General features: G+C 39.3%; 1 protein-coding gene across 2 annotated transcripts; it reads right to left on the bottom strand.

Moving 5' to 3' along the window:
• Nucleotides 1–212: 212 nt before the first annotated feature.
• LOC122663656 (CDT1-like protein a, chloroplastic) lies at nucleotides 213–26,930 on the bottom strand. 2 transcript variants are annotated; one of them, XM_043859267.1, is made up of 9 exons: nucleotides 26,646–26,930; nucleotides 26,426–26,545; nucleotides 25,390–25,615; nucleotides 24,296–24,985; nucleotides 22,615–22,816; nucleotides 22,421–22,511; nucleotides 21,355–21,416; nucleotides 20,300–20,310; nucleotides 213–341 (listed from the first exon to the last, which is right to left on the bottom strand). In XM_043859267.1, exons 1-7 carry the CDS (start codon nucleotides 26,870–26,872, stop codon nucleotides 21,359–21,361), a joined length of 1,614 nt encoding a protein of 537 aa, XP_043715202.1. In that variant the 5' UTR covers nucleotides 26,873–26,930; the 3' UTR covers nucleotides 213–341; nucleotides 20,300–20,310; nucleotides 21,355–21,358. The 2 variants fall into 2 exon arrangements, with proteins under 2 accessions (XP_043715202.1, XP_043715203.1); XM_043859268.1 differs by having other exon boundaries at nucleotides 22,615–22,813.
• Between the last annotated feature and the right edge of the window lie 973 nt (nucleotides 26,931–27,903).

Genomic DNA, 27,903 nt, shown 5'->3' with positions numbered 1-27,903 from the left:
TGTATATGGCCTGAATGATCAAGTTTAGATATATAAGACAATTAATTGGAACCGCTAACATGGTTACAAGTATTAGATGTCCCCTCATTGGTAATCATCATCAAAGAGTTAGAAAGCTGTCCCGAAAGGCATGATTTTAAACATAAACATATCTAATTCGGACCATCGAAAAATATCCCACACCCCCCCCCCTCCCCGAAACCAACAAATATAAATAAATCAACAGCTGCTGGAGGTGATGGTTTTCAATGGTAAGTCAATTGAAACATTGGATCCATAGAGCAGCCAAATACATTGGTCCAAAGGATTATGATCTGTCATATCGTCTCAAAGGGATGATGAATGGGCAAGCAGATGAGGCCAAACCAAGGATATCTGTGCCAAAAAAGAAACTGGTTAGTAAACTAAACACAGGACCCAGATCCTCTCTAGGCGCACATCCGATGGCTGGGCGCACTCGGCAAGAATCCCAGCGCACTGCCAGCCGTTGGATGAGCGCAGGAGAGGATCTGGTTCTATCATCTGTTGATCTTTCTCTAGCCTGTTCACAACAAGGCAACTGACTACACAGTTGACATTCCTTCATATAGGCTGATTGATTTTCCAATCGTTAAATCAATGTCAAATGGGACCATCTAATGGTAGAAGCCGTGCCAATATGGCAGATGTTCAAACGAGGGCAGTAAATTTTGTAAGATCAATAAGACATCTGCCAGATGGGACCCTAATGGCCAGTTCCAAATTATGGTTCTCACAAATAGAACGGAGGCAAGGAAAAAGAGAAAGGGGCCACAGGCCAAAGCATACAGCCCCAGCTGTCATACAGACAAAGCTAGTGATAAGGCAAACACCCATGGGGAGCCCTTGGTTGGACCTGTACAAGACAAGGAACTAGACTAAAGAGCATATCAAGAATTGTTGCTTCAGTATCATCAAAAAAAAAAAAAAAAAAAAAGAATTGTTGCTTCAGTGACCAACTCCAAGCCATGCCAAGAAGAAAGCACTGCACAACCAGAATACTAACCTCCGACAGAATTGTGACAAGGATGCTTCACACATGACCTATGCTGTTGCTAGAAGCTACCATGCAACTAGAAAGACCAAAGCCAGCATTCTGAATGCAACTGCACCAGCTGGTCCAAATGAGCAACCATTCCAATCCTTTTTAACCATTGGCTATTGAAAACTGTTGATGTGATCAAAGAATATTTGAATCATTCGATTAAACCATCAAGCTAGATGATAAGTGGATGATTAAGCTATTGGGTCATGATAGGGGCTCAAGTAGCATAAGAGAAAAGAGCTCAAAATTTGATAATCACACGATGGTGGCAAGGTATAACCTAAATGGGCAGAAACAACTTCCATACATGGTTGGACCATTCAGACTGAACAATATGATCCCTAAACCATTCTCTCACCACCCAATACAGTCCAACCTCTGTTTATAAACAATAACCCAAGCACATGATGTGGATATATAGCCTTCTTACCAAAAAAAAAAATGTGGATATATAGCCCAGATAAGATGGGGTGGTCCTTGTACAATACGTAGGAACACTATGCCAACCAACTGAGTAGGTGCAGGGTGAAGGGCATACACATAACAACCCTACCACTCCCCTAGAGGAAGGATTTTAAGCCTTCCATTAGAAGCAAACATCACATCGGCCAACTCCTCCCCTCCCCAGCACCCTGTGCCCCCCCCCCCCCCCACACCCAAAAAAACATAAATAAAGAAAAAGAATAAATTAAACTGAATATCTTCAAAAATTCCATTAGGATATCTAAAAACCAAAATGCAAATGCCTCTCGACATTTGTCAAAATCCTTAAAACCAAGGCTTACACAAGTGTAAACAAGCCAAGCTGGGCTCATCACACTAGGAGTAACCCAGCATCTGAGATGCCAGGCTCGGGCTCACATTGTTGCAGTTAGGGTGGACTCAGCTGGGTTCATGTAAGCCTGGCAAATTCATTCTGTTGATTCTGGTCTAATGCTTGTAACCATGATGAAGTTCATCCAGGCCAAGTTATGGTCATCCCGGGGTTCGGAAATCCTATTTGGGTTTACTGTGGGCCCACCCAAGGACTAGATATCTCAAGGCTAAGAAATAATGACAGTTCTGTAATTATACTGAACTTCCAAAAGGAGAGTGGTAATCTTGTAATAAAACAGAATCTTAATAGGAAAGATATGACAGCGAATATGATTTATTGTAAGGGGACAAACTTGGAACAAAATAAAATTAAAGGACACAACAGAATTAGGATAAAAGAGGAGTAATTTGGAAAACAAAATTAGAAAAACAAAAGATATTAGAATCACGGGGTGGGGGGGGGGGGGGAAGGTTGTCTTCAACCTTGGACCAAAACACAACCAACGGAGATGGAGTCTCTTATGAATGAAATGCCTCATTCGGAAGCCCATTCAAGCAGAAACTTCAAGGTAAGAGTCACAAGATACTACTCTCTCGATTGCTTCTAAGAATCACTCAAGTCAACAGGTGGAGAGAGAGAGAGAGATTAAAGTTTAATATCAGATCTGGCGGCAAGTTATTAACCACTCTGGTTTACAGCTTTGGTTCAGATCTCTACTTTGGGGGTTTGATTCGTATGTGAAGGAACAATCTATGCTCTGACTAACAACCAGTGATGGCTTGTCGGTATTCAAAGTTAATCAGCCAATAGTTCCACAAGGTTGCTGGAAAATAAAGTGAACAATAGCAAAGAACTTAAATAACATATGGGTAGTGTAACAGAGACTTAGGAGAGATCAAACGTGGAAAAATATGATCAGAAGAAAAGATGAGAGAGAGAGAGAGAGAACCTCGCACCAATTATTATGCCACACCCACAGTGAGAACACTTCAATCAATTTTCTATTCCAAATCTGTTTATCAATTACAAGCATACCCATATTTAAAGTTGTAAAACTAAGACTCCTAACTGGAATGTAAAACCCAAACTAATCATACTCTATCTCATGTTTCCTACGTATCCTACTCAAAGCAAAACATGGTAAAATAAAAGAAATAAAAGACTATGTTAAACCCAAAATTAACTAAACATTACCAGCCTTTATTAGACCAAAACCAGGGTTGGAGCGGTTCCATCTAGGATGGGGTTTCCAAACCCAGTCATGTTGGTCCAACCATTCAAGTGTCACTGCATCAATTCTCCTCTGAAAAAAATCAACTCCGTCGAGTTTGGATAAAGACCAAGGAGGTCATCTGAGTCAACATGCTAGAGGAGGAATGATCCCGCTCATTGTTGTCAAGGTATCGCCTAAGTGCTGCCTTGGCATCCCAGCATTTTTTTAGGGTCAAGGCGAGTTGTCGCCTTATTGTCAAGGCGTTATTTTTGTTTTTGTTTTGTTTTTTTTTTTTTCTATTTCATAGATGTTCTATGGATTTATATATATGACTTTTGTACACTGCGATGCATTGAATCACTAAAAAGAAAATAAAATAGAAATGTAGAACTTTATTACATTTCTTATATTTTCTATGGGCTTGTGTGCATTATTTTTGTACACTGTGTTACATCAAGTCACTTAGACCCCAAAAAAAATCAAAAGATGTAGACAAGGGGCTCAAAAGGAAAATGAAATCCTTGAACTCTTGCTCCAACAACTCCAGCGGACCAGCGCTAATTCCTTCGATGAGTATGACCATGAACCCTGCTCCAGTGACAGACTGTGACCTTGAATCTTCTCTCGGTAAGTTTCTTTTCTTTTCTGTTGCAGTTTCTTCTTCCGTCTACTTTCCTTTTTTCCCTGGAGACACTTCTCTGTTACTCAATTCCTTTTTTTTTTTTTTAAATATTCTCCTCCTCTTCCTTTTGCCTTCCTTCTTTTTTCCTACAAACACTTCTCTGTTACATGGTTCCTTTTCTTTTAATATTCTTCTTCAATTTTTCCCCCAGCAATACTTCTCTGTAAATTGATTCCCATTTTTTTTATAAATTCTTGTGTGACACTTCTCTCCAAATCCATTCCTCTTTTTTTTTTTTAATTCTTCTTCTTATTTCCTCTTTTCCCCCTTAATTTCTTCACTAGTTCACTTCTCTGTTACTACCTGCTTTTTTTTTCTCCTTTTTTCCCTGTTAAATGTTAATCACTTAATTTTTTTTTCCTGAATTCTGAAATGTCTGTCTACCTCCTCTTAAGTCAAGGGGAGAGAATGAGGATCAAGGATTCAGAGCAGCTACTAGGCAAGCAAAGAAATACTATTTCTGTTTAATTCATATTGACAATGCTATTTTGCTGCATTATGATTCTTGTTAAGGAAATATATTCAGTGATTGCTTTTTATTGTGGTCTCCACAAGACTTAACAAGTGTGTTGCTTTATGACCCTCGTTAAGGATGCTACTTGCTAGTATGTTACATTATGGCTCTTTTTCCTGCTGTATTACGACTTTTTTTTAAAATTCATATTGACAATGCTAGTATACTGTGGTATGGACAATGCTAAAGTCATTGTCTTATATCAATAATTCTAATCTCGCTAAGATCTCAAAAAATTCGAGAAATTTAACCTCCTCGAGACGATCTAAGAGTATGAAATCTCAAACATGCATTAACTCAAAAAACTCGACCAAAATTTCGGTGAGATTCCGGTACTTTTGTACTATCTCGCCAAAATGGTACAAAATGCCTCATAAAAAGACACAAACTTGAGCCAGACTTCAAAATTTTGAAGTAAACTCGACAAAGAAGGGGTGGGGGGGAACCTTGGTTCTTGATTCTTTTGCCACATACTACTAGGACACTATTGGGGGTTGCCCCATCACTATGACGAGATCGATTGCTGCTTACTGTGGAAGATTTGGCTAATTTCATAGTATTGTATTGTTGGGAGTTGGGACATGGAAGACTGGGGTGTCTATGACTTTTGTATTGTTCATTGTACTTGGGTTGGGTATCTATGTAATATGCATTGTTCACACTTCACTGTACTTTGTAATTTGTAGTAGAAACTTTTAAGTCTTTAACTATTTCTTAATAATTATTCAATTTTGCGTGTCTTCGTCCATCATTGCATAATTTACTTGTTTTACTTGCCAATTATGTCTCATAGCACTAAAACAATGTATAGAATAGGCAATATTACATTAAGGGTTTGACGTTTACTGCCAACCAAGGGTGCCAATCCAAAACACCAAATTGAATGCTTTTTTTTTCTACAATTTGAAGATTTAAATATGTTTATTAAGTCTAAAACAAGCTTCCCTTCAAGTTTCAGAGCCAACTATGGCCATTTGCCCACCGAGACATCATTCCGAAACAAAAAAGAAAAAATGCACAAACTCGTCGACATCTCAGTCGTCTCGACCGAGACGAGTTTTCGAACTATGCTTATATCATATTGGATTGATGTAGCTTCTATGTTGATTTTTTATGACTTTATGTGGTTTAATGCTGATGGTAACATACTAAATGATGTTTAAAAATAGGGGGGAAATAACAATTGCGCGCCTAGGTCACCAAAGCGTTTAGGCAGTCCTCCAACGCCTTAGTCGCCTTAGTGCTTTGACAACAATGATCCCGCTACCTTCTTTAGCTTAATTTCGGGGAAATTTGTGGGAAGAAGCTTCATTTCTTTGTTGCCTTGCTTGAGAAAATAGGTATTTGCATACCCATAATGTTATACCTTCTTTATCAAACAACCATGGTCGACCACAAAGAATGTGATACATCTTCAGAGGAAGGACGTCACATGGTACTATATCTACAAACCCACTAATAAAGCATATGAGCAAGCTCCAATCAGTGATCTTGAGATTGGTGTTGTTCACCCGTGCAACCTTGTAGAGTTTTGGATGTTGCTTTGTCCATAATCCAAACTTACGAAAAGTGTCTTTAGAGACTATATTAGTGCAACTACCTCCATCAACACCATGCTGCATAATTGGTCATTGCACTTCCCGTGGGGCTCGAAGATACTGCTACGGCGCCAATCTTCATCCTCAGAGATCTTATGAGTGATCAAAACAAGACGAAGAAAATAAAAGGTTGTCGCTCCCCATCACTGTCATTGCCGTTGACTTTGCTTGGCTCACGTCTGCTCCAAATTAACTGCCTTAAGATTCAATAGCTCTTCCAAGAGAAAAGGTATAAAAGATTCCTTATCAATGTAAGCTACCAGACGGTTGGGACCCTGAACAATAATATGCCCATATCCCTTACACGTAAAACACTGAATGGCAGCCTTTGGCATCATAGGAGGTCTATCAGAATCATTGTTAGCAAAAACACGTTTAAAACTTCGTTTCCATTTTTTTGGCGTTTAAAACACGATTTGTCGTATGCCTCTCAAATGAATGGAAAAAAGGCATAGTTTTGCCTTCTGCATTTTAAATGCATGTTAAACGTCTTCATGTTTGTTTGAAACTAAAAAAATGCCACGTATATCCTATGTAGGGGCTCAGCAAAAATGGTTTCATTAAGAAGTGAAGTTCCCAATTCAAAACAGACTCCACACCAAAGTCAATTTCCAAGAATCCTAAGTGAGGTTCCCAATTCAAAATTGACTATAGCTATAATGGCATTATTTTAATAAAATTTTCATTTTAGAAGGTAACAAAAAAAAAAATCCTAAAGCAGTTCACGTGCATAGAGTATATATCAATAAGGGAGCATGAGACTCCTCCTTTCATTTGACGCATGTCCTAATTAAAATATAACCATATCGAATCAATTGCTTATGCTGAAACAGTTCCCTATGCAAGAACTAAAGGTCCTTTTATTTCATGTTTATTTCTTCTTTTCTTTTTTTTCTTGAAACTTATAATGGGTTGTTGAATATAAATGCATTAACGTTGGATGTTATAGCTATTTTGAACATTAGATATAGGTATTCAGGTAATAATTCCTCGATTTATACGAGTATACTGCCCTTTTTTTTGTCATGTTTTTTTTTTTTTTGAAATCTACATGTTTAAAAGTCATACTGTCCATTTATGTTTTTTTGCCGTTCTCTGTTTTTTGAGTTTTTTTTAACTGTACCGTTCAGAGTTTTGCACAGTTCAAAACCCATACCTCCCATTTCCCTTTTTTTCCATTCCTGTTTTTGCTAACTATGGTCGGAACCATACCAAGGTGAAGAATATTGATGCAGAACAAAGGGTGTACTCAAAGAAGAAGAGGAAGAAGGCTGCTGCCTACCTTGGCAGCTAGCCACAATTTTCATTTTCAACTACTGTTGGTGTAACACTGTTCACGTGAACAGTGCTGTTCTATTGGGTTGCTATGTTTTTATTTTGAGTCTTGTAATAAACCAATGAACCGGTTGGTTCAAATTGGTCCAGTTTCAGTTATGTCAGCCATGTGGGCTAAGTTAGTAGTTAGTTTCTACTTTCATAATCAGTAGGTGATTAAAATTATTAGCTCACATCAGTTTAGAAACTGATTGTGTCTTGTACTCCAAGCAAAGGGGGATCAAATTGGAAACTTTCTAATTTTGGACCCTGCTACTCTTTTCTAATTTATATAAAGCAACCCAAGGGGCTGAAGAGCCCATGATTTGATTCTAAAAAAATATCTCTGCTGTTATGCAAGTTTTGCTTCCATGAAGCTGTTCCTTGGTGTTCGATCCTTGGAGAGAGGAGCTGGTGTTGAATCCTGCTGACTCCTTGCGGTGGGAAGCCCATGAGGTTGTTTCTTGTTGGCGATTCTCATTCCCTGCAAGTCTTCAAGCCTTCCGAAGTCTCTCCCCTTCAACCGAACTCCATTGCTGCTGCCCAGACCTTCATTCCCAGGTAACCTTCTATTTTTGACTAACCTTCTAATTCCATTCCCTCTCCCTCCTGCCTTATCCAGCCATTAGTTTTCTTCAAGCTTTTCAGCAAACCATTCCCCCCCTCTAAGACCTGCACTCGATCCTATCCTTAGCCCCATCTGACCTGCAGATCACCTTCCACGGGAAATCTCCAAAATCCCATTAAACCCTGTTTTCCCAGTCTGCAGAACCAATCAGCAGAGACAACTGCCCTGCTGCAGATTTGTTTCCTTAGCCTTTTTTTATTCCCTATTGATCAGACTTATTCCCTCACATTAACCCTGACCTTAGACTTACCCATTAATCTACCAAATCAACCCAGCCTTAACCCATCAAACTGAACCAATTTTTCCCTGATTTCAGATCCTGTTTGGGACTGGTTGAGCCTTCAATCCTGTCCTACATTAAATATGGCCGGTTAAGTCGTGAGATGCCATAGATGAACCACTTGCTTGTGGCTTGTTAAATGACTTCACCTAGGGAGAAGACTGTTGTTGACTGGAACTATCACCCTTAGAGAAAGTATCTGTAAAAATCTTTCAAATGTATGACTGCTTTAGACTTTCTCCCCATAGTTCGACATCTCGCCGAGTTTCTCGATTTTTTGAGAACCCGAGACGAGACTGTAGGCGATATTCAAATCTGCAATATCTCGGCGAGATATCGGATCCCGGGTCAATATCTCGGTTTGACCCAGAAAAATGCCCATCTACCACTTTATTAACCCATCTAGCTCGACAAATCTCGCCATAGCTTGGCCAGTTGTATCCAATACCCCCAAAATGACTCTCTTCTTCCCAAAACTACTCTCTTTCTTCATTTTTTGGATGGATTTCAAGACTTGAACTGTAGCTGTACATTTGAAGATTCAACTACACATCTTCAAGATTCATCACAAATTTGAAGGATTTTTCAAAGGTAAACTATTCTTCCCCAAATCTTTTTTTTTTTTTTAAAAATTGTTCAATCCTTGGTAGATTCATGTCATTTTAAGATATGTTACACAACTTTGGATGATCTATCACTTGATGGAGTCCGAATTTTTTTCTTCTGTTATTATTATTTTTTATTATATTTTCTGTAAAAAAAAAATGAATTTTTTGAAAAAAGAAATTGAAAAAAATAGGATAAATAGTGATTGTTTGGAAGTGATTTTCATGTATGTTGGACAACTTTGAATGCTCTATAGCCTCATGGAGTCATTTTATTTTTCAAAATTAATAAAATATATTATTAAAATTGTAAAAAAATATATAATATTAAGGAAAAAACCTGTTTCTGTTGGAAAATTATGCACAACATATGTACATCATGTCCAACTTCAAATGGTGTCAAATACATCATTACATTATAATATTTTATATTTTAAGGTATAAATATTTTTAATAAAAATTCTAATTTTTTTTAATTAAGAAATAAATACTAGGGTTAGGGGATAAATAAGAGATAGTTATTTGATTGTTCTACTAGCTTAACATTATGTTTAATAGTTATAAATACAATACTTTAAGTCTTTAATACATTACTTTAAGTCTTTAATAGTTACTAATACATGTTTTTTTATGTAACAGTGTAAAGAATAAGACATTTGGTATACAATGGGGGACCATGTTAATATAGCATGGCAACATGGATTCCCGACGTCCGAAGATAAAAAGAAGTCCAAGTGTAACTATTGTGGAAAGCTACTATCTGGAGGAGTCACTAGGTTAAAACAACATTTGGCCGGTACAAGTAAGGACGTTGCCTCATGCAGAAATGTTCCGAGCCAAGTGAAAGTGGCTATGGCCTAACACTTGAGTGGAGGACAAGCAAAGAGAGCTAAGAGGGAAAGACAGCAAACAAAGTTTGATGAGGCAGTGTTAGAGAGGCCTGGTGTAGAGATCCATGGAGGAGATGATATTGAATATAGGCCTACACCTGGTGAGTTTAAATCAGAGGCTGAGTGGAGAATTTACCAGCATACTGTGGCAGAGAGTAGACAAGGTTTGCATTATGAGAATATGAGAAGACATGAGCAGGAAAGAGGAGCTGGTGGATCTGGCTCACCTGCACCAGTGCAACAAGATGAGAGGAGAAGCACTGACACAAGACAGATCCCACGGCCCCCAACCCGACCACGAGCACATTCCCCAGATCCCATTTTTTAGCAGGATCCATCTATTTTTAAGCAACAGGATGCCTACCAGCCAACCATCCCGCAAGTGTTTGGTGGTAAACAAGAGGAAATACGGAAAGCCTTAAGCAAGTTCATGTTATACAATGGCATTCCAACTAATGTAGCACAAGGAACATACTATCATGCATTCCTTGACGTTGCAGGGAGGGCTGGCCTAGGATAGAAGGGGCCTTCACCACATGACTTATATAATATATATTTGCCTCAGGAGGTAGAGGAGCTGAAAGAGTACTTTGAGGGTTTGAAGCCAAGGTGGGAGATGTATGAGGTTACCCTTATGGGTGATGGTTGGACTGGACCTACTAGACAGTCCATTATCAATTTCATGGTGAGTTGCAATGGGAAGACAGTATTCTTGAAGTCTGTCGATGCATCGAAACATATAAAGGATGCATCATACTTGTATAAGGAACTGAAGCTAGTGGTGGATGAGATAGGACCAAAGAACATTATCCAAATGGTGACGGATAATGATTCTAACTTTAAAAAGGCTAGAGAGAAGTTGATGAACAAGAAGAGTAAAAGGATCCGCCTCTTTTGGACTCCATGTGTAGCACATTCCATTGATTTAATGTTGAAAGACATGGGGAAGAAAACTTTGGTGGCAGGTGTAGTCAATAGGGCAAGACAAGTGACCACTTTTGTATATAACCATGGTTAAGCCATTTTGAGGAAAAAATGCAATGGCGATTTAGTAAGGCCTTGTATCTCTCGATTTGCCACCAATTACATTGCATTGAAGAGCTTTCAGACGAAGGTTATAGGTCTAAGGTCTATGTTTGCAAGTGAACAGTGGTTTGGTTGGCATGGATCTAATTCAGAAGAAGGGAGGGCAGCACAACATACCATTGCAAGTGACCAATTCTGGAAGGAGTTTCATATTAGAGCCAGTGGTGGCAGTACTCAGGATGGTTGATACAGAGAAGAAACCTACCTTGCCCCACATTTATGCTGTCCTTCAGAAGATGAAGGAAATGGTCAGAGCTGCGATACCTCGGAGTGCAAGGTCATACACTAACATCATTGATGCACGGTGGGAGAAGCACTTGAGTCATCCAATGCATAAAGCGGGTGAGTTCAACACTTCATCATACTTTACACTTTATATGAGTTTTTACGTTTACATATTCAAACTCAAAAGCATTAAGTCACTAACAAGTTATATTCTTGGTTTCCACTTTACCAGCATAATATCTGAATCTAAAGTATCAGTACTCGCATAATCTTGGGCTACACACAAAGTTGTTAGTGGTAGTTCAAAATGTTATTGAGAAGTTGCAACCCAATGCCAAGACACAGGCTGAGTGCAATGATGAGGTGAAAGTATGGGACTTGGTACTTTGGTAGTAAGTAATGTAATTACTAAGTAGTAAATACTAATGCCTCTAACAATGTTTGAAGTACGAAATGAAAACAGATCCAAAACTTCTGAGAGGCCTCAGCAAGTTTCAGTCGAAAAGCTGCAATGGAGGGTAGACAAAACTCAGACCCTAGTAGGTGGCATGGCATTACATTTACGAATTATAATTTTATCCCTTTAGAATGTACATATTCTTAATATTCTATATTTGTAATGCAACCGACTAGTGGGTGCTTTATGGTACAAGTTCACCCAACCTGAGGAAGGTAGCAGTGAGAGTGCTCTCACAAACTTGTTCATCCTCTGGATGCAAGCGCAATTGGAGTACATTCTCATTGATCCACTCGAAGAGGAGAAACAAATTGGATAGCAAACGACTGGAGCAGTTGGTGTATGTGCATTACAATATGAGACTAAGGATGAGGCACATACGTGAAGGAATGGACACCAATGATAAAGAACCCATCGAACTAGCCAACATTTTCCAGAAGGACTCTGATAATGATGAGGATCCCCTATTCCAGTGGGTGAGGGATCGTGGTCCACCAGATATAGATCAACCTGGGGGTAGGCCCAACCCCACCATTGCATCCGTAACCGGTACAGATGTTGAGGACTATATGTCGCAAGAGAGGCGTGCACATTCAAAGTTACCGAGACTTTTTTAGGCTGCAATCAATGTTCGAGAACTCGTTTCGTTTCGGTATTTCGGGCTGACCGAAATATTCAAAATTTCGGATATTTCAGTCGAAATATTGTATTTTTCTGGTATGCTTCGGTAGGTCATTTCGGTGGGTTTTAGGCCAAGTTAAAGCCTGAAACTTCATGAAAACTCTATTTTAGGCTATATAAACACATTTAAATGTTCAAATTGTAAAAATAGTCACCCAAAATTGTGTTTTGGATTTGCACCATTGATTGGCAATGTACGGTCGAACCCTAATGTATAACTTAGTTAATTACACATACACATTGTACATTAAACAAGTAAATTGACTTGGAACTAAGTTGGAAACATAATGACCCATAAGTTAAGTCATAAATCATAATATTAAGTATATAAGACATTAAGTCAATAACAAGTTAACAAATAACAACTTAAGAGTTAAGAAGATGATATCAAAAATTCAAAATCACAATATCCCCAATTGTCCCCTACAAGTCAAGTAGTCATCATTCATCAAGTGACTCAAATGTTTACAAATTTGCTAATAATAACTACTCCGCCGTCCAGGATCAAACACACTCATGGTCCGCTGGAGCCGACGTGTATTGCGGCAAGGATTCAAATGAGAAGCTTGAATCTTGTGTTCTCCAAGTGGTTCCGGCGTAGATGCGGCAAGGATTCAAATGAGAAGTGAAAGAATGAAGAAGAAATGAGCAAAAACCAAAAACAGGAGCTGTTTTGAAGTCTCGGTCGAAATTTCGACTGAGACTTACGAAATGGGGTCTTTTATATAAAATGATTTCACGAAAAAATCGATATCTCGCGAGATATTGGAAAATTCTTGAGATATCACGAAATTTTGAGAATTTTGCTCGAGTTATTGTATTTTTTTTTATTCGAACTAGCATTTCGTTTTGACCAGGTCAAAATTCTCGAAATTTCCGAAATCTCGATCAAGATTTCGCGAGATTTTGAACATTGGCTGCAATAGGAAGTGCTGCTGCTGATGACGATGATGATGATGATGATGATGGTGGTGGTGATGGTGGTGATAGTGATGGTGATGACCCTACTGGTGGTGGTGGCATGCGAAGTGGTGGTTATTATGATGATCGTCATGAGGGGACACGCAAGCAGTACCAGTATGATGTGGGAATGCAGGCGGACCCTGTGTGTTACATAGGTGAGTCTCAGTTTACGCATGCCACACAGGATCGAGACCATGGTAGCCATGCTACGTACAAGAGAAAGAAGGGTCGCAAACAATCACAGGCTCAGGATGATGACATGAGTACGAACACCATGCTTGCAAGTTTCAGAAGCATAAGTATAGATACTACTTGTGAGCGACAGTCGTGGCATTCATCTCAGCCTCATCATGACTATGATTATGGCTAGGAGAGCACCGGTTCCGAATATAGTGGCTATGGTAAGTTTAGGCAGTCAACACATGAGTTTGACCATCAAAGCACTAGATCTAGTTTTGGGCCCATATTCCCAGTCCCAAACCAGCCATACCCATACATGCCTCAATATGACAGTAGCAGTGGATCTCACGCCTCAAACCAACCGCCTCCGCCTCTTCTATACCATAGGATAGGGGAGTTGGAATATGTTGATGACAACACTTATAAGTGTTGTGGCAAACTATGTGCAAAACTATAGCAACAATATGACATGGGAATTCTATGTGGATATGGTTGGGATTGAATACATTAACATATCACATTTTATGTAACATTTGTTTAAATATTGATGTATTGTACACTTTAACATTTCTAATGCTTATTTAAGTTGTTTTACATTAATTTAATGTTTTGATTGCTTTCTATTACTAAACTATGTGTAGAGTAGGGTATTTTAGTACGTCGTCGCCTACCAACCTATGGTCCGAAGTGAAACTCATATTTGGACTATTTTTTTGCAAAATCTAACAGTGCCATTGTATTTAAATGGCCTAAAATAGGCTGAATACCAAGTTTCAAACCCAAATTAGGTCTAAAACCCACTGAGTTGAGGCTTCGAGTCGGAAAAAAAAATGCACCAACTCGGCGAGATCTCGACTCGACTCGACTCGGTTTTTCCAAGGGGCCGAATTGGTACCGAGATCCAAGTTCTCGAACCTTGTTTCTCCCTAATATGCCACCTATACAGCGTCTTCCATCATAGGCAATCAACTATGCAGAATTGTGCCACCAATATTTTCTCATCCCACTCAAAATCAGATCGAGTGGCCAAGCAGTAAAACTAGCCACCTACTCCTCAACTGCCATGCTTTCCTGTCTCAACTGTGCAAACTTAAGGTGCATGTGTTGCTTGTAGTTAGTAAACAAGAATCTCTGGTTCATGGTTTCAACCATCTCAGCCCAACTAGTCACAAACCCAATGTCTCAAGTCCGATTATGTTGCTAGAATGCTTGTGTTTGATCCACCAAACTCAAGCTATGCCCTTTAGCTTACCCTATGTAAATAGAATCTTACTCGCTTCAGTCAACCCGTACCACCATCTCCAAACTGTGAACCCAGTCAAGATACTGCTTTGGGTTGTTATCCCCATAAAAATCGAGGACGTCTAGCTTCGCTTTTCTTTCGGTCCCATACAAAGGATCATCATATTAACCAACTACTTATGGTGGTGGTGGTGGTGGTGGTGGTGGCAGTAGAATAACATGAGATGGGCCCTATAAGACAGAGTTGGAAGAATCCCTAGACTGCATGGGACTGGTTCCTTTATCTGAAGTCACCAGTTGATCAATGGAAGCTTGCAAAAATTCCAATAGTCTGGATGGAATTGATGGCTATACTAAGGGTATTGTGAATTAATGGAGAAAAAGAAGAAGAGAAAACGAGAGAGAAGAGAGAAGTCGAGAATGTGACTTGGGGAGCCACACGATGTGTGTGTCTCTCCTCTAAACTTCAAATATATATCTGTCCACTTAAGGGTAAAACAGGAAAACAAATAAAAATTAAAAGAAATAACTTAAACACCTAAAACTACCAATCTACCCTCTCACATCTATTCTCGGTATTAGCCATCTGCGCTAATACCAAGTCACAATAACACTGCCCCTCAAGCTGGAGCATATATGTCAATCATGCCCAGCTTGTTACAAATATAATCCACTCTTGCACTTCCCAAAGACGTTGTGAACACATCTGCAAGTTGTTCTCCTATACGAACATGACCAGGAGAAATTACACCTTGTTGTAACTTTTCTCAAACAAAATGGCAGTCAACCTTAATGTGTTTCGTCCTTTCATAAAACACTAGATTTGAAGCAATATGGACAGCAGCCTGATTATCACACCACAGTTTCATTGGAGCATCATCAACAAAACCAAATTCAGTCATTAATCGCTTTACCCACATCAACTCACAAGTAACATGTGCCATAGCCCTGTACTTTGATTCTGCACTGGACCGAGCAACAACTGTCTGTTTCTTACTCTTCCAGGACACCAAATTTCCACCAACAAATACACAATAACCTGTAGTGGATCGCCTATCAACCGGAGACCCAGCCCAGTCAGCATCTGAAAAACCTGCTATCCGCCCATGACCATGATCACTGTAGAGAAGACCACGTCCAGGAGCCTTTTTAAGATAGCGTAAAATATGCATAACAACTTCCCAATGAGATGTCCAAGGAGCAGACAAGAACTGGCTCACCACACTAATAGGAAATGCTTTGTCAGGTCTGGTCACTGTGAGATAGTTCAATTTTCCAACAAGCCTTCGATACTTCTTTGGATCGCCTAAGATTTCACCATCCTCTACAACAAGTTTTAAATTGGGATCCATAGGAGTATGTAAAGGTTTAGAACCTAGCATTCCTGTCTCTGACAAAAGATCAAGAACATACTTCTGCTGTGAGAGCGAAATCCCTTTCTTTGACTGAGCAACTTCCACACCCAAAAAATATTTTAACTTTCCCAGGTGCTTGGTCTGAAATTTTTGCTGCAAGTGTGTCTTCAATTCATCAATCCCAGAAACATCATCTCCTGTAATAACTATATCATCAACATACACCACAAGAAACAATTTTCCAACCTCAAAGCAACGGAAAAATACAGAATGATCACTCACACCGTGTCAGCCCAAACTCTAACACAACTTTAGTAAATCTGCCAAACCAGGCCCTAGGGGACTGTTTCAGCCCATATAGAGACTTCTTCAATTTACACACCAAGCCAAACTCCCCCTGAGCAACAAACCCAGGAGGTTGCTCCATATAAACCTCTTCTTGCAAGTCACCATGCAAGAAGGCATTCTTGACATCAAGCTGATAGAGAGGCCAACGATAAGTGGCAGCCAGGTAGATCAAAATACGAACAGAAGTAAGTTTTGCCACAGGTGAAAAAGTATCCAAGTAATCCACACCATACACCTGGGCATAACCCTTGGCTACTAGGCACACTTTCAAGCGAGCCAAAGATCCATCAGGATTCACCTTTACCACATACACCCAGCGACAACCAATAGCAGTCTTCCCTGAAGGTAAGGGAACAAGATTCCAAGTCTGCTTTTCATCTAATGCCAATAATTCCTCATCCATAGCAGCCTTCCAACCTGGACTAGACAATGCCTTTGCGACAGACTTAGGAACAGGATGGTTCTCAACAGTATGTAAACAAGAAGAAAAAGTGGAAGATAAACCATCATAAGAAGCAAAGTTAGAAATAGGGTGTTGCATACAAGCCCTAACCCCTTTACGACGAGCAATAGGAATATCAAGATCAGAAGAAGATTCCAAAGAGAAAAGTTACAAAGTAATGAAAATCCAAAGTGGAAACGACAGGACACGGACCCCAAACATCTGAATGAACTAAAGAAAGCGGTTAGTCAGACCGTTTACTGACTCTAGGAGGATAACTTGCACGGTGGAGTTTCCCAAACTGACACGACTCACAGTTAAAACTAGAAATTGACCGAAAACGACCATTAAGAAGCTTCAAACTGTCCAACTAAGGATGACCCAAACGACAATGAGTCTGGTGGGGTGACGCCACACCGGTACACGCCATAGATGTAGTGTCCTCAAGTAAGTAAAGGCCCCCCTGATGCACGACCCCTACCAATCATTCTCTTCGACGAAAGATCCTGAAAGACGCAAGAGTCAGAAGAAAAGGTTACAGAACAGTTATGGGTTTTAATGAACCGACTTACAGATAAAAGATTAAAAGGAAAATCAGGGACATAAAGAACAGAAGACAAAGAAAGAGAAGGTGTAATACGGACAGTACCAGTACCAGTCACCTTAGCCAAGGAACCATTGGCTAAAGTGACACTTGAAGAGGACTTCTGAAAAGAAGAAAGGATACCTGAAACGCCAGTCATATGCTCGGAGGCCCCTGAATCAATAATCCAGGGACGGGAAGAGACAGTCGAAAGGCATGCAGTGGCATTACCTGTCTGAACAAATGTCGCAGTTGGAGACTGGGCGGACTGAGAAATTTGAAATTGGGTATATCGGGCATATTCATCATCAGACATCTTCACTGTTTTACCTTCAGGCTGTGGAGATACAGGAGGATCAGCTGTAGCAGAATTGGCAAACTGTTGCTGATTTGGTTTGCCATGAAGTTTCCAACAGAAACGTTGGATATGTCCTGGACGACCACAATGATGACAAGTGCGTACTGAACCTCCAGAAACATCAAAATTACCTTGAGAACCCAAGGTAGGAGCCTTATTAGACAAACCAGCCCCACTTCCACGACCATGACCACGACCACCACCAGAACTAACAGTACCACCACTACCAACCCCACTGTTGAGCCCACGGTTGGATGGAAAGGAAGCTAGGGCTGACGTATCACCATCAGTAGTAGTCTCACGAGAAACACGAAGAACCCTGGAAAAGGTTTCAGATAACGTGGCAACCTTGTCACCCCCAAGAATCTGGGACCGAACAGAATCAAACTCTTTCCCAAGACCTCCTAAAAAGCCCATAACAGCCAGTTGTTCCCGCTGGTTCTGCATCTGTTCCACATCAGCAGTGATAAGAAGTAATGAATTGAGCTCTTCATACATCCTCTTAAAATCAGCGAAGTATTGGGTCAAAGAACGACCCTTTCGATCAACCCTGTAGAACTCCTGGGACAAGTCATAAATGCAGGACAGATTGTTTTGTCCAGAGTACAAAACATGAAGATACTCCCACAATTCTTTTACTGTATCAATGTGTGTTACCAAATCAACAATTTGGTGATCCATGGAATTCAACATCTGTCCCAAGATACGTGCATCAACTGTCTCCCAAGAAGAGTCATTCTCAGGCTTAGCTTTGAAGAGATGTTGATGCTGATCACGGCCAGTCAATACTAGCTTAACAATTTTCTTCCATTGTAAAAAATTTGTAACTCCTTCCAATTTCTTCTCGGTAATCCGATTTGAAGAGGAAGAAAAGATTTCAGTTGTGACTGATTTGGAACCTTCGGCAGACTTTATTTCATCACCCATTGTGTGCTTGATGAAGTGAAGGATGAAAAGAATAAAAAATATTGGCAGCAAGGACAGCAATCGATAAGGGATAGAAAACCCTGATAAATATCGATAAAGGCAGCAAGGGCTGCAATTAATCTCCCCAAAATATGCAGCAAAAGATTATAATCGATCCCCTCAAAGAAATCCCTGACAAAGTCGATACAGATAGCAGAGACAGCAGCAATCGAACCTTCAATCAAAACCCTGACAAACCCTTCACTTCATCGAAAAACCCCTTCAAATATTCTTCAGACAACGAGATAGACCTAGTTCTTAATTTAAATCATGAACTAGTCTCTAAACAGTCCCACAAACAACTCCAAAATACAGCATAGGGTGCTGCACCCCTTCAAGTAGAAAATAGAAGAAACCACAGGTCTTTAAACCCTTACAAAAAAAAAAAAAATCTGCAATTGAATGTTGCAGATAATAGAAGTAAAAATCTTCGAAGGTTGTAGCAGACCTTACAGCTCTGATACCATGTGAATTAATGGAGAAAAAGAAGAAGAAGAAGAAGAAGAGAAAACGAGAGAGAAGAGAGAAGTCGAGAATGTGACTTGGGGAGCCACACGATGTGTGTGTCTCTCCTCTAAACTTCAAATATATATGTCCACTTAAGGGTAAAACAGGAAAACAATTAAAAATTAAAAGAAATAACTTAAACACCTAAAACTACCAATCTACCCTCTCACATCTATTCTCGGTATTAGCCATCTGCGCTAATACCAAGTCATGATAACAGGTATCAACACAATCTGTGAGGTTGTCAATTTCGTACTGGTTTCATCTTTATAGGAGTCGAGTTGTTGAAGAACCACAGTATTGGCCACCATAATTCAGATATGGAGGAATTTCAGCTCTGATACCTAACTGATTGCAATCCTAGGGTTTAAAAACCCTATTTGGGTTCGTTATGGGCCCATCCAAGCACTAGATAACTCAAGTTAAGAAATAATGGAAGTTTCATAATTATACTTAACTTGCAAAGGGAGGGTGGCAATCTTGTAGTAAACCAGAATATTAAAAGTGCTATTGGGTAACTTAATAGGAAAGGATATAATGGGGAATAGGACTTATTGAAAGGGAACAAAATAAAATTAAAGGACACAACAGAATTAAAATAAAAGAGGTAATTTTGGAAAACAAAATTAGAAAAAGAAAGATATTAGAATTGTGGAGGGGTTGAAGGTTGTCTTCAACCTTGGACCAAAACACAACCAGCAGAGATAGAGTCTTACAAATGAGATACCTCTCTCATGTGAAGCCCATTGGAGCTAAAACTTCAAGGTAAGAGTTGCAAGGTACCACTATCTTGATTGCTTCTAAGAATCACTCAAGTCAACAAGTGGAGGGAGAGAGCTTAAAGCATGATATTAGATCTGGCGGCAAGTTATTAACGACTCTGGTTTACAGCTTTGGTTCTCTAAATGGGAGGGGGTTTTCAGAACTCTGCTTTGGGGGTTTGATTTGTATGTGAAGTAACAATCTATGCCCTGACTATCAACCCAAATCAATTAGTAATGGCTTGTCAATATTCAAAGTTATATTGTCTAATAGTGTTGCACGTTACTGGAAAATAAAGGGAACAATAGCAAAGTGAAAGAAAATATGGGAAGTGTAACAGAGACATAGGTAGGAGAGATCAAACCTGAGAAATAAGTACAAAAGAAGAGATGAGAGAGAAAAAGAGAAAGAACCCCACACCAATAACCACTCCACACCCATGGTGATCACACTTCAATTAATTTTCTATTCCTAATCTGTTTATCGATTACAAGCATACCCATATTTAAAGTTGTAAAACTAAGACTCCTAACTGGAATGTAAAACCCAAACTTAGCTCAAACTCTATCTCATGTTTCCTATGTATCCTACTCAAAGCAAAACATGATGACATTAAAGAAATAAAAGATAAAGTTAAACCCAAATAAATAACTAAAGCACTACCAGCCTTTATTAGACCAAAATCCGTGTTTGAGGACCAGTTCCGTCTGGGCTGGTGTTTCCAAACCCGATTGTGTTGGTCCAACCATTCGAATGCCACTGCATCAGAAAGTCAATAGAAAGCACACAGATTGAATAGGCCCAAAGTCCAAATGGCTCATACTGTAGGAGTTGATTCAGGCCCAAGGCAACATGAAATATATGCTACATTTGATGCCTAGACATAGCCAAGCTTTTCAGTAAGTCACGAGCCCAGCGATGCAAATATAAAAATATATAAAGCAGAAACATGCTTGGCTCATGGCAGACGGGGCTCACAAATGAGCTGAGCTAGCTCAAATCTTCAACAGCTCAATGCACAGATGTGCCACCACAGATCACATGCAAGACAAACCTGCCCAAGCACCCTGCTCACATGTAGTGCCAAGGCCACAACATCTATTCAAACCTCTTCATAGGTGATACCATACAAGAAGGCCATGACAAAGCGTCAACTGTTTGTATGGTTTACATTCAGTCTGGTGGTCCAAACAGAGAACAATAGAAAATAAGTAGTAATAATATATGTCAGAAAGATACAATAAGCATATATTTCGACAAGTGGTATGACGGATGATTCTCAAACTAGAAGTCTTGCCAACTAATCTATTTCATTAATAATTACAGCCTTCATTCAACAAGAGCACAGACCATGGTCCGATGGTTGGACCATACAGTTTGAAGTGTCAAAAGAATCTGTTGGAACTTAAGACAAAAGTCAACAAGTCACAACAGGCTTCACTTACACACAGCTTTCACCCAGTGTTTGATGTTCTGAACAGTCAAACAGCCTAGTTCACTCACCTGTTTTTCTTTGGGACCTATTTATTATTATTTTTAGTATTTTCGTTGTGTCCCATTTAGAGGAAAATTTTGCTAACATTAAATACCTGGGCCTAACTACAGTGCTTCAACAAGCCTTTCACGAATGGACACCAGATCAGACACTTTCCTGATGCTGCAAAAAGCCAAAGTATAAAGAAATTAGTATAAACGCCACCCAAGCACAAAGTTCAAAAATACACGAGCAATATTATTTCAGTAACTTTCCAAACTGCAGATTTCCAATCAAGGAAATTGAGGAAGCAGTGACCCAACAATTATGGACATGTAGAACAATCCACAAAAGCAAACTTTAACAACTAGTTCCACTCATTGTCTCATTTACACTGCTTACCTTTGCCTATTGGCAAGATAGAGCATTCCCGGCTCTTTCCAACTACATTTATTCCAAAACCAACTGAAATATTTTCATTTACAAAACAAGAACAATCCACAAAAGCAAACTTTAAAAGCTAGTTCCACTCATTGTCTCATTTACACAGCTTACCTTTGCTTATTGGTAAGATAGGGCATTCCCGGCTCTTTCCAACTACATTTATTCCAAAACCAAATGAAATATTTTCATTTACTGAACAAGAACTATAAACCCCTGCACTACCCCACCTCCCCCCCCCCTCCCAAAAAAAAAAAAAGAAGGAAAAAGAACTGTATAAAAGTATATGCTAACTACTCCTAAATAGAGTAGCAAACCAAGTAGAAAATACAACAAAAATAAATTAAAACATGTGGTAAATTATACTCTCCTCAACCAAGTAATACATAAATGAGAGACCATAAATACAGCTGTGATCAAACTGGTTAAGCCATTATGAGATACTATATAATTTTTATTTTCAATGTACAATGGAATTGGATTTGGGCTTGTTGCACCTCATCAGGCCTTCATATGTTTGAGCCACACATAGACTTGATGAATTTCTGGGGAAGAGGGTACAAAGATGTGTGTGCCCGCAGAATACAGGGCTAGTCCACCAGGATATGGGATCCTAAAAACATGCCACATGGTAGATGATTTGGAAGCACAAAGACCTTTGCAATCCAAATTACCAAAACCTCTCGTTATCCATTAATGCTTCTTTGTCTTTCTTATTTTTTTATGATAGTTGGATATGCACTCACCAGTAGAAGATATCCCCACTAGGTACCAACTTCTTGCTAATCCAATCTGGAACTAGCTCTTCCAAAAGCTCAAGTTGTTCTTCAACTTCTCCTACAATACAGAATAACATTTGATCAGCATCAACTTTAAAGGAAAAAGGGGGGGGTGGGGAAGAGAGGCATCATTGATGATGGTCAATGGTATCTGTACATACTTCTGTCAGTAATATCACAGTTATTCCATATAATTTTGTGCACAAGCTCCTGTTTCGTGATCAAAGAAAAGCTGGCAGACTGAAATATAATTTGGACTAGATCAAACAAATCAGGCAAGGAAGCAAGCATCTGCCGGCACTTTACTGAATCTTTTAAACTTATCTCGCCATCCTCAACTACTTGGTCCTTATTTTCCTCTTCCTGTAAACATAAGATATCTGAGATAAGTGGGAGAGGAAAACTAGTATATTACAAAACAGGTGCTTCATCTGAAAAATAAAAAAGGGGCAACCTGGATGATCAAGCATCCAATCAATTGATTTCTGACACATTTTTTCCATAACAATACAAAGAGAATGATAAACTGGATTGCCAGGATCATACAGTTGTGGACAGCTGAGATATATTATGTATAGTAAGTCTGATTCTACTATGTCTAGTAAATTTCTGTTTTCTGAGCCCTATTTGAAGTTAATTTCACTTGGACATTAATTTGTCTAATTAGGTTGAGTCTAAATTATAGTACGGTTTAGCTGGGTCTTTGTAAATTTTATGGTGTACTTCATATGGTTTTGGAATATGGACCAGAAATTGAGTTTTTCCTTAGTAGCTTGGAGCTCCAACCATAGTTGTCAAGGCGTAGCCTAGGCGTCCAGGTGCCTTTCTCTCGCCTTGATTTCTGGTGTTGCGTTGGTCGCCTAGGCGACGCCTTGTTGGTGTTGCCTTTGGTTTTTTAAACCCCCCCTTGTTCTCCTAGACACCTTGACACCTATGGCTCCAACTATGAAACCCTAGGTTAGTTTTCCTCTTTCCTCTTTCCTCTTTTCTCTTTTTTTCCCAACATTTACAGATATCAGCTACAGCTCGGTCTTTTATTGTTTCTTAAACCCTAACATATTTTAGATTCTATAAGTCTTCCCTTCTTGGCTGAGGCCTCTAAAACCACAATTTCCCATAGTTCAGCCAAAGAAATCTAACCACTATACTATCCTAGAACCTTTTTTTCTTCTTTATAAATGAGAAAATTTAGGCTACTGCAGATCATTTAGCTTCAGTAGATGTATACACCAAATTGGGGCCTGCTATCTAAGCTCTGTCTGAAGATTTTGTATAATAAGGATGATCTCCAGTTGTGAATTTTGAAATATAAGTTCTTTAGGATTTGCAATATCTCTATGCTAAAAAGAGTTACCATTGATTTTGGAAGGGGCCTATGTCAGTTAAAGATGTTTTTAAGACCTGAGCTTGTAGTAGGATAGGGAATGTTCAAGTCAAAAACATGTAGTCTCACCCTTTGATACATTCTCGTGTCCAACTTCTTATCCCAAACTCTTATAAGTTGGAATGTTGAATTAGAACAGTGTCTATTTCCTCAAGAGGTGGCGCAGCATCATTTGAAAATCCAAATATTAACTAATTTGAATAATCACTATTGCTTCTGCCTGTAGTATTCCAAACTGGCTCCTCTACCCTCTCCATTTCTTTATTATTCAAAATCTGGTACTAATACACTTTCATATCAACTAACTAATGACAGAAATAACAAGTATAGCCCATAGATATGCAAAGGAAAATAGGTAAACAATAAAATATGAAAGGCAAATCTACCCAACCCTTGTTAACACTGACCCCAAAAAAAAATGTTGGCTGGGAAAAACGCAAAAAAATCTGTTGAAGTACCATTTTGGAAAGTACAGAGGAAGATCTGAGCACATTTTCATTCATCTGAATCCCCATTGTTGCTGAACTCTGAGGGTAGGAATTAAGAATAACTCCATGCTGCTTTGACTCCTCCAAGCTAACACTTGAATCACTCACATCTTCATTCAAAGTCGAGAAGTCTAAGGACCTCTTCGTAGCTGAATGGCTTAATGCCCTAGCCATACCAGTGCTATTGACTATCTTGTCATCAGAAATGGGAATCAATCTCTTTGGTGTTTGCTGCACTGGTGTTTCCATGATCAAATTATCAGCAGCTGAGATAAGCTTCACAAGAGGGCTTTTACAAGCATTGGAGTTCATGGAGTGCTGTGGACTGAAGATTGGTTCAGCAGAGGAAAGAGTGTTGGACAATTCAGAAGGTTCTTTTTCTTGCGAGCTTCCAGAATGCCGATTAGTTTCACTACCAGAGTTTACAGATAACTGAGGCACTGAGGAGGCTAAGATTTGAGTCTTTTCTTCTTCTGGGATGATAATCTTCTTAGAGAAGTGCTTTCCAGAAATACATAGATGTGATGAGTTTGACAGCAACTCAAGCTCAATAGAGGTCGGAGAAGATATCTTAGGTAATCCCACGGGCAATGACTCTGGAAGACTGATAGCAGTTTTGTTAAATGGCTCTGGTAATGTGGCCTCTGGAATATCACATTCCTGCATCTCAACATAATCAAAGCAAGGGAATGGTTTTAAGTACCATAAAAATTACACCTGCATAAGACACATAGGGAATGGTTTTAATTTAAAAATATTTTCAGGTTGATTAGAGGCATACATTCCCTTCTCATTTTCCTTCTGAAAGAATTTACCTGAGAGAGAATAAACTGATATGACTACTGGACAGATCTGCTCACATATTTCAATATGGAGTGGAGTCCCTAACAGTTTTGGGCTCTGAGGTTCAACCAAATTTTGGAAGACATCCAAAAAAGAATGCTTCTACAATTGAATGATATGACCCAATCTGATTGAATCATACTACCCAATAGACATTATTATTTAGTTAACTTGGAGATCTACATGGGGAACATCCAATTCTGGCTCAGAAAGAATAATACCTTAGGATGAGTATCATAGAAATCTAAGAGCCTAGCGCAAAAAACTTGCCGCATTGCCATAGATGCTGTCTGGTCTGGATGAGCTGGTAAGGCATCAAATAGTAGAGAAATTTTCAAATCTGGCTTCATACAAAGGGTTTTCTCATCATGAACTAGAATCTTCTCAATCTTAACTGCTTCAGGAAGTATGTACTTTATCTGTGCAAGATGGCAGTACGAGAATTTCCTGAAAGAATAAGGATACATATTCAGCCATAATATAAAAAGTAATGTTAAATAAGATTTTTCAACCAAATGTTCAATGCATTGCACCTTATGCAGATTATATATATGTATATGCATGGGAAAAAGGAGGATGATAGAAAAACAGACCGATCAAAGAATCTTAAAATCTGCTTCCATAAAGGGCCATTACCCAGAGCTGGTCCCCTCTATGCAGAGTCTTCGGAGGGGTGAGTTTGGAGACAGTCCTAACCTTTGAGATTTGCGGAAAGTGACCACTCTCAAGACTCAAACCGAGCATTTGACCAGGCAGCCTGACCTTTTACCATTTCTCCAAGCAATGGCCCCTTAAAAATCTACATCTACAGAGAAAGGGGAAAAAAGTGGTTGGGGAGCTAATGTGTCGGAAAAATGGCCACATAAATAATTTAAAATATGTGCCAGCAAAAATGTATGCCGTCCCAAAGTTTTGATCAATGAACTAGGTAGACTCAAAAATCATTTGACCTGTTAGTAGGATTGATGATTGGCTCATCATATGCAATTATGCATCCACTCCATCAATAATTCTACTCAGCAAGCTAATAGATAGAGAGATAGAATGACAAACAGGTGGACAGAGGGGTAACAAGAGGGGTAACTATATCGACTCAAATTACAAAAATACTAATAAACGAAATTCATCGTATTGGTTAAGGGTAGTTATGAAAACAATGGTGGTATTAATTAATGCTCAAAAGAGGTCAAAAAAGGGAATAGAGATGACAGAAGATCATATTCTCTACAAAGAGCTCATCTGGAAGTTCCCAAGTACCTTTTCGTTAGCACCTCCACCTGAGTGCAAATATTTTGAAAAGTTGGAAACTTTTTACACAGTTGAAGCAACCTCACAGAACTGTCCATACGATCAAGGAGATCTATCAAGGTCTTGCATCTGGTAGCAGAGGGACACAGCCATAGTTACCAAAGATTTCAGGGACAATCTTAACATAATAGAGGATGGAAATTTTCCCTTTGAAGTTTGAAGTGCACACCTGTCTAAGACATCAAGAGCTTCATCTTTCAGTAGATCTCTCCTCGAAGGTTCAATTGTCTTTGCAGGAGTTTGAAATAAAATGGCATTTCCCTGGTTTTCAAAGGTTTCACAATTTTGCACAGGGGGAAGAGATAAAGCACTAGATTTCTCTCCAACAGGAAGAATCTTTTTACACTTGAAATCCAGGACATTTTGCATACTTTGCTCACTTCTTTTCTGTTCCATGCTCTGTGGTGATTACGCAGGACAAGCTGGAGCAACACTAAAAACTAATCAACTCACTGAAGAACCAAAAACATAACAATACTTGTGCGAAAGATGTAAAGTTGGTTTTTTTTTTGGGTATTCTATTCTAAGGGGGGAGAGGGAAGGTGAGAACCAGGAGGCTCGAACCTGAGACATCCTGGTAGGATGGGCTTTTACACACCACACTCTACCAACTGTGTTAGGCAGTTGTTCTCATGCACAGTTGATGTTACTCTCACAAACCATGCTACTCTTACAATTTTTCTTCTAGAGAGCCCCTATGCCCCTTATATCTACAAAATTTCCATTCATCAAAGAAGGGGTGGGGCTGGGGGTGAGAATAATCAATCCTTTACAATGGAAGAGTGAAGTCAAATCAATCAAAGCAGGTGAGCCTTGATGAAGCAGAGTATAGACCTCACTAATATCAACTAAAATAAGAGTGGGGAGAAACAATTATCATGAAAACCAGAGCACGCCTGGATGATCAGACAGCCAGAATTGTCAATTGCTCCTAATTGAGGTTGTTAAAAGCCCCTGAACCATCAGTTTGCTGAATGCCCTTGACTGCATCAAAGACCTTTGGAACTTGGCCAAGGCTATAGACTAGAAAGTTCAACCTTTTTTATTTTGATAATCAGAGATTTTCATAAAATCAAAGCTTTAAAGCCAAGTCATTCATAAAAAGCATTAGCAAATTATTTGTTAATGTTTTCTTGTGTATGAGTAGAACTAGGAGTTGTGGAAGATTGCTAACTCTTTGATAGGCAAATTACTCCCTCTATCTCTCCCCTCTCTCTCACTGCACGACCACCAAAAAAAAAAGGAAACCCACATGAATGAACAATCTCTCTTACATCTCGTTCCCCATTCTCATGCATCTCTATCAGTCTCCCTCCCCCCCGCCCCCTTTTCTTAGATTCTCCCCTTACCTTCTCTTCAAGTCTATCTCTATTCTCTCCCCTCGTTTTCACTGTTTCTTCCGACCATGCAATCTCTCTCCCGGCAGT

The sequence above is a fragment of the Telopea speciosissima genome, chromosome 6 (genome assembly GCF_018873765.1).
Source record: "Telopea speciosissima isolate NSW1024214 ecotype Mountain lineage chromosome 6, Tspe_v1, whole genome shotgun sequence".
Lineage (NCBI taxonomy): Eukaryota > Viridiplantae > Streptophyta > Magnoliopsida > Proteales > Proteaceae > Telopea > Telopea speciosissima.
The sequence above is the reverse complement of the archived record's forward strand: the minus strand, read 5'-3'. Positions and strand labels throughout refer to the sequence as shown.

What these genes read in the sequence shown, in the direction of transcription:
- LOC122663656 (XM_043859267.1), bottom strand. Translation starts at nt 26,872, where the DNA reads ATGGAACAGAAAAGAAGTGAGCAAAGTATGCAAAATGTCCTGGATTTC. An exon ending in TCTATGATACTCATCCTAAG is followed by an intron (nt 24,986 to 25,389) that starts GTATTATTCTTT and finishes GTTGAGATGCAG; the next exon opens with GAATGTGATATTCCAGAGGC. An exon ending in CCTCTGTACTTTCCAAAATG is followed by an intron (nt 22,817 to 24,295) that starts GTACTTCAACAG and finishes TTATGTTTACAG; the next exon opens with GAAGAGGAAAATAAGGACCA.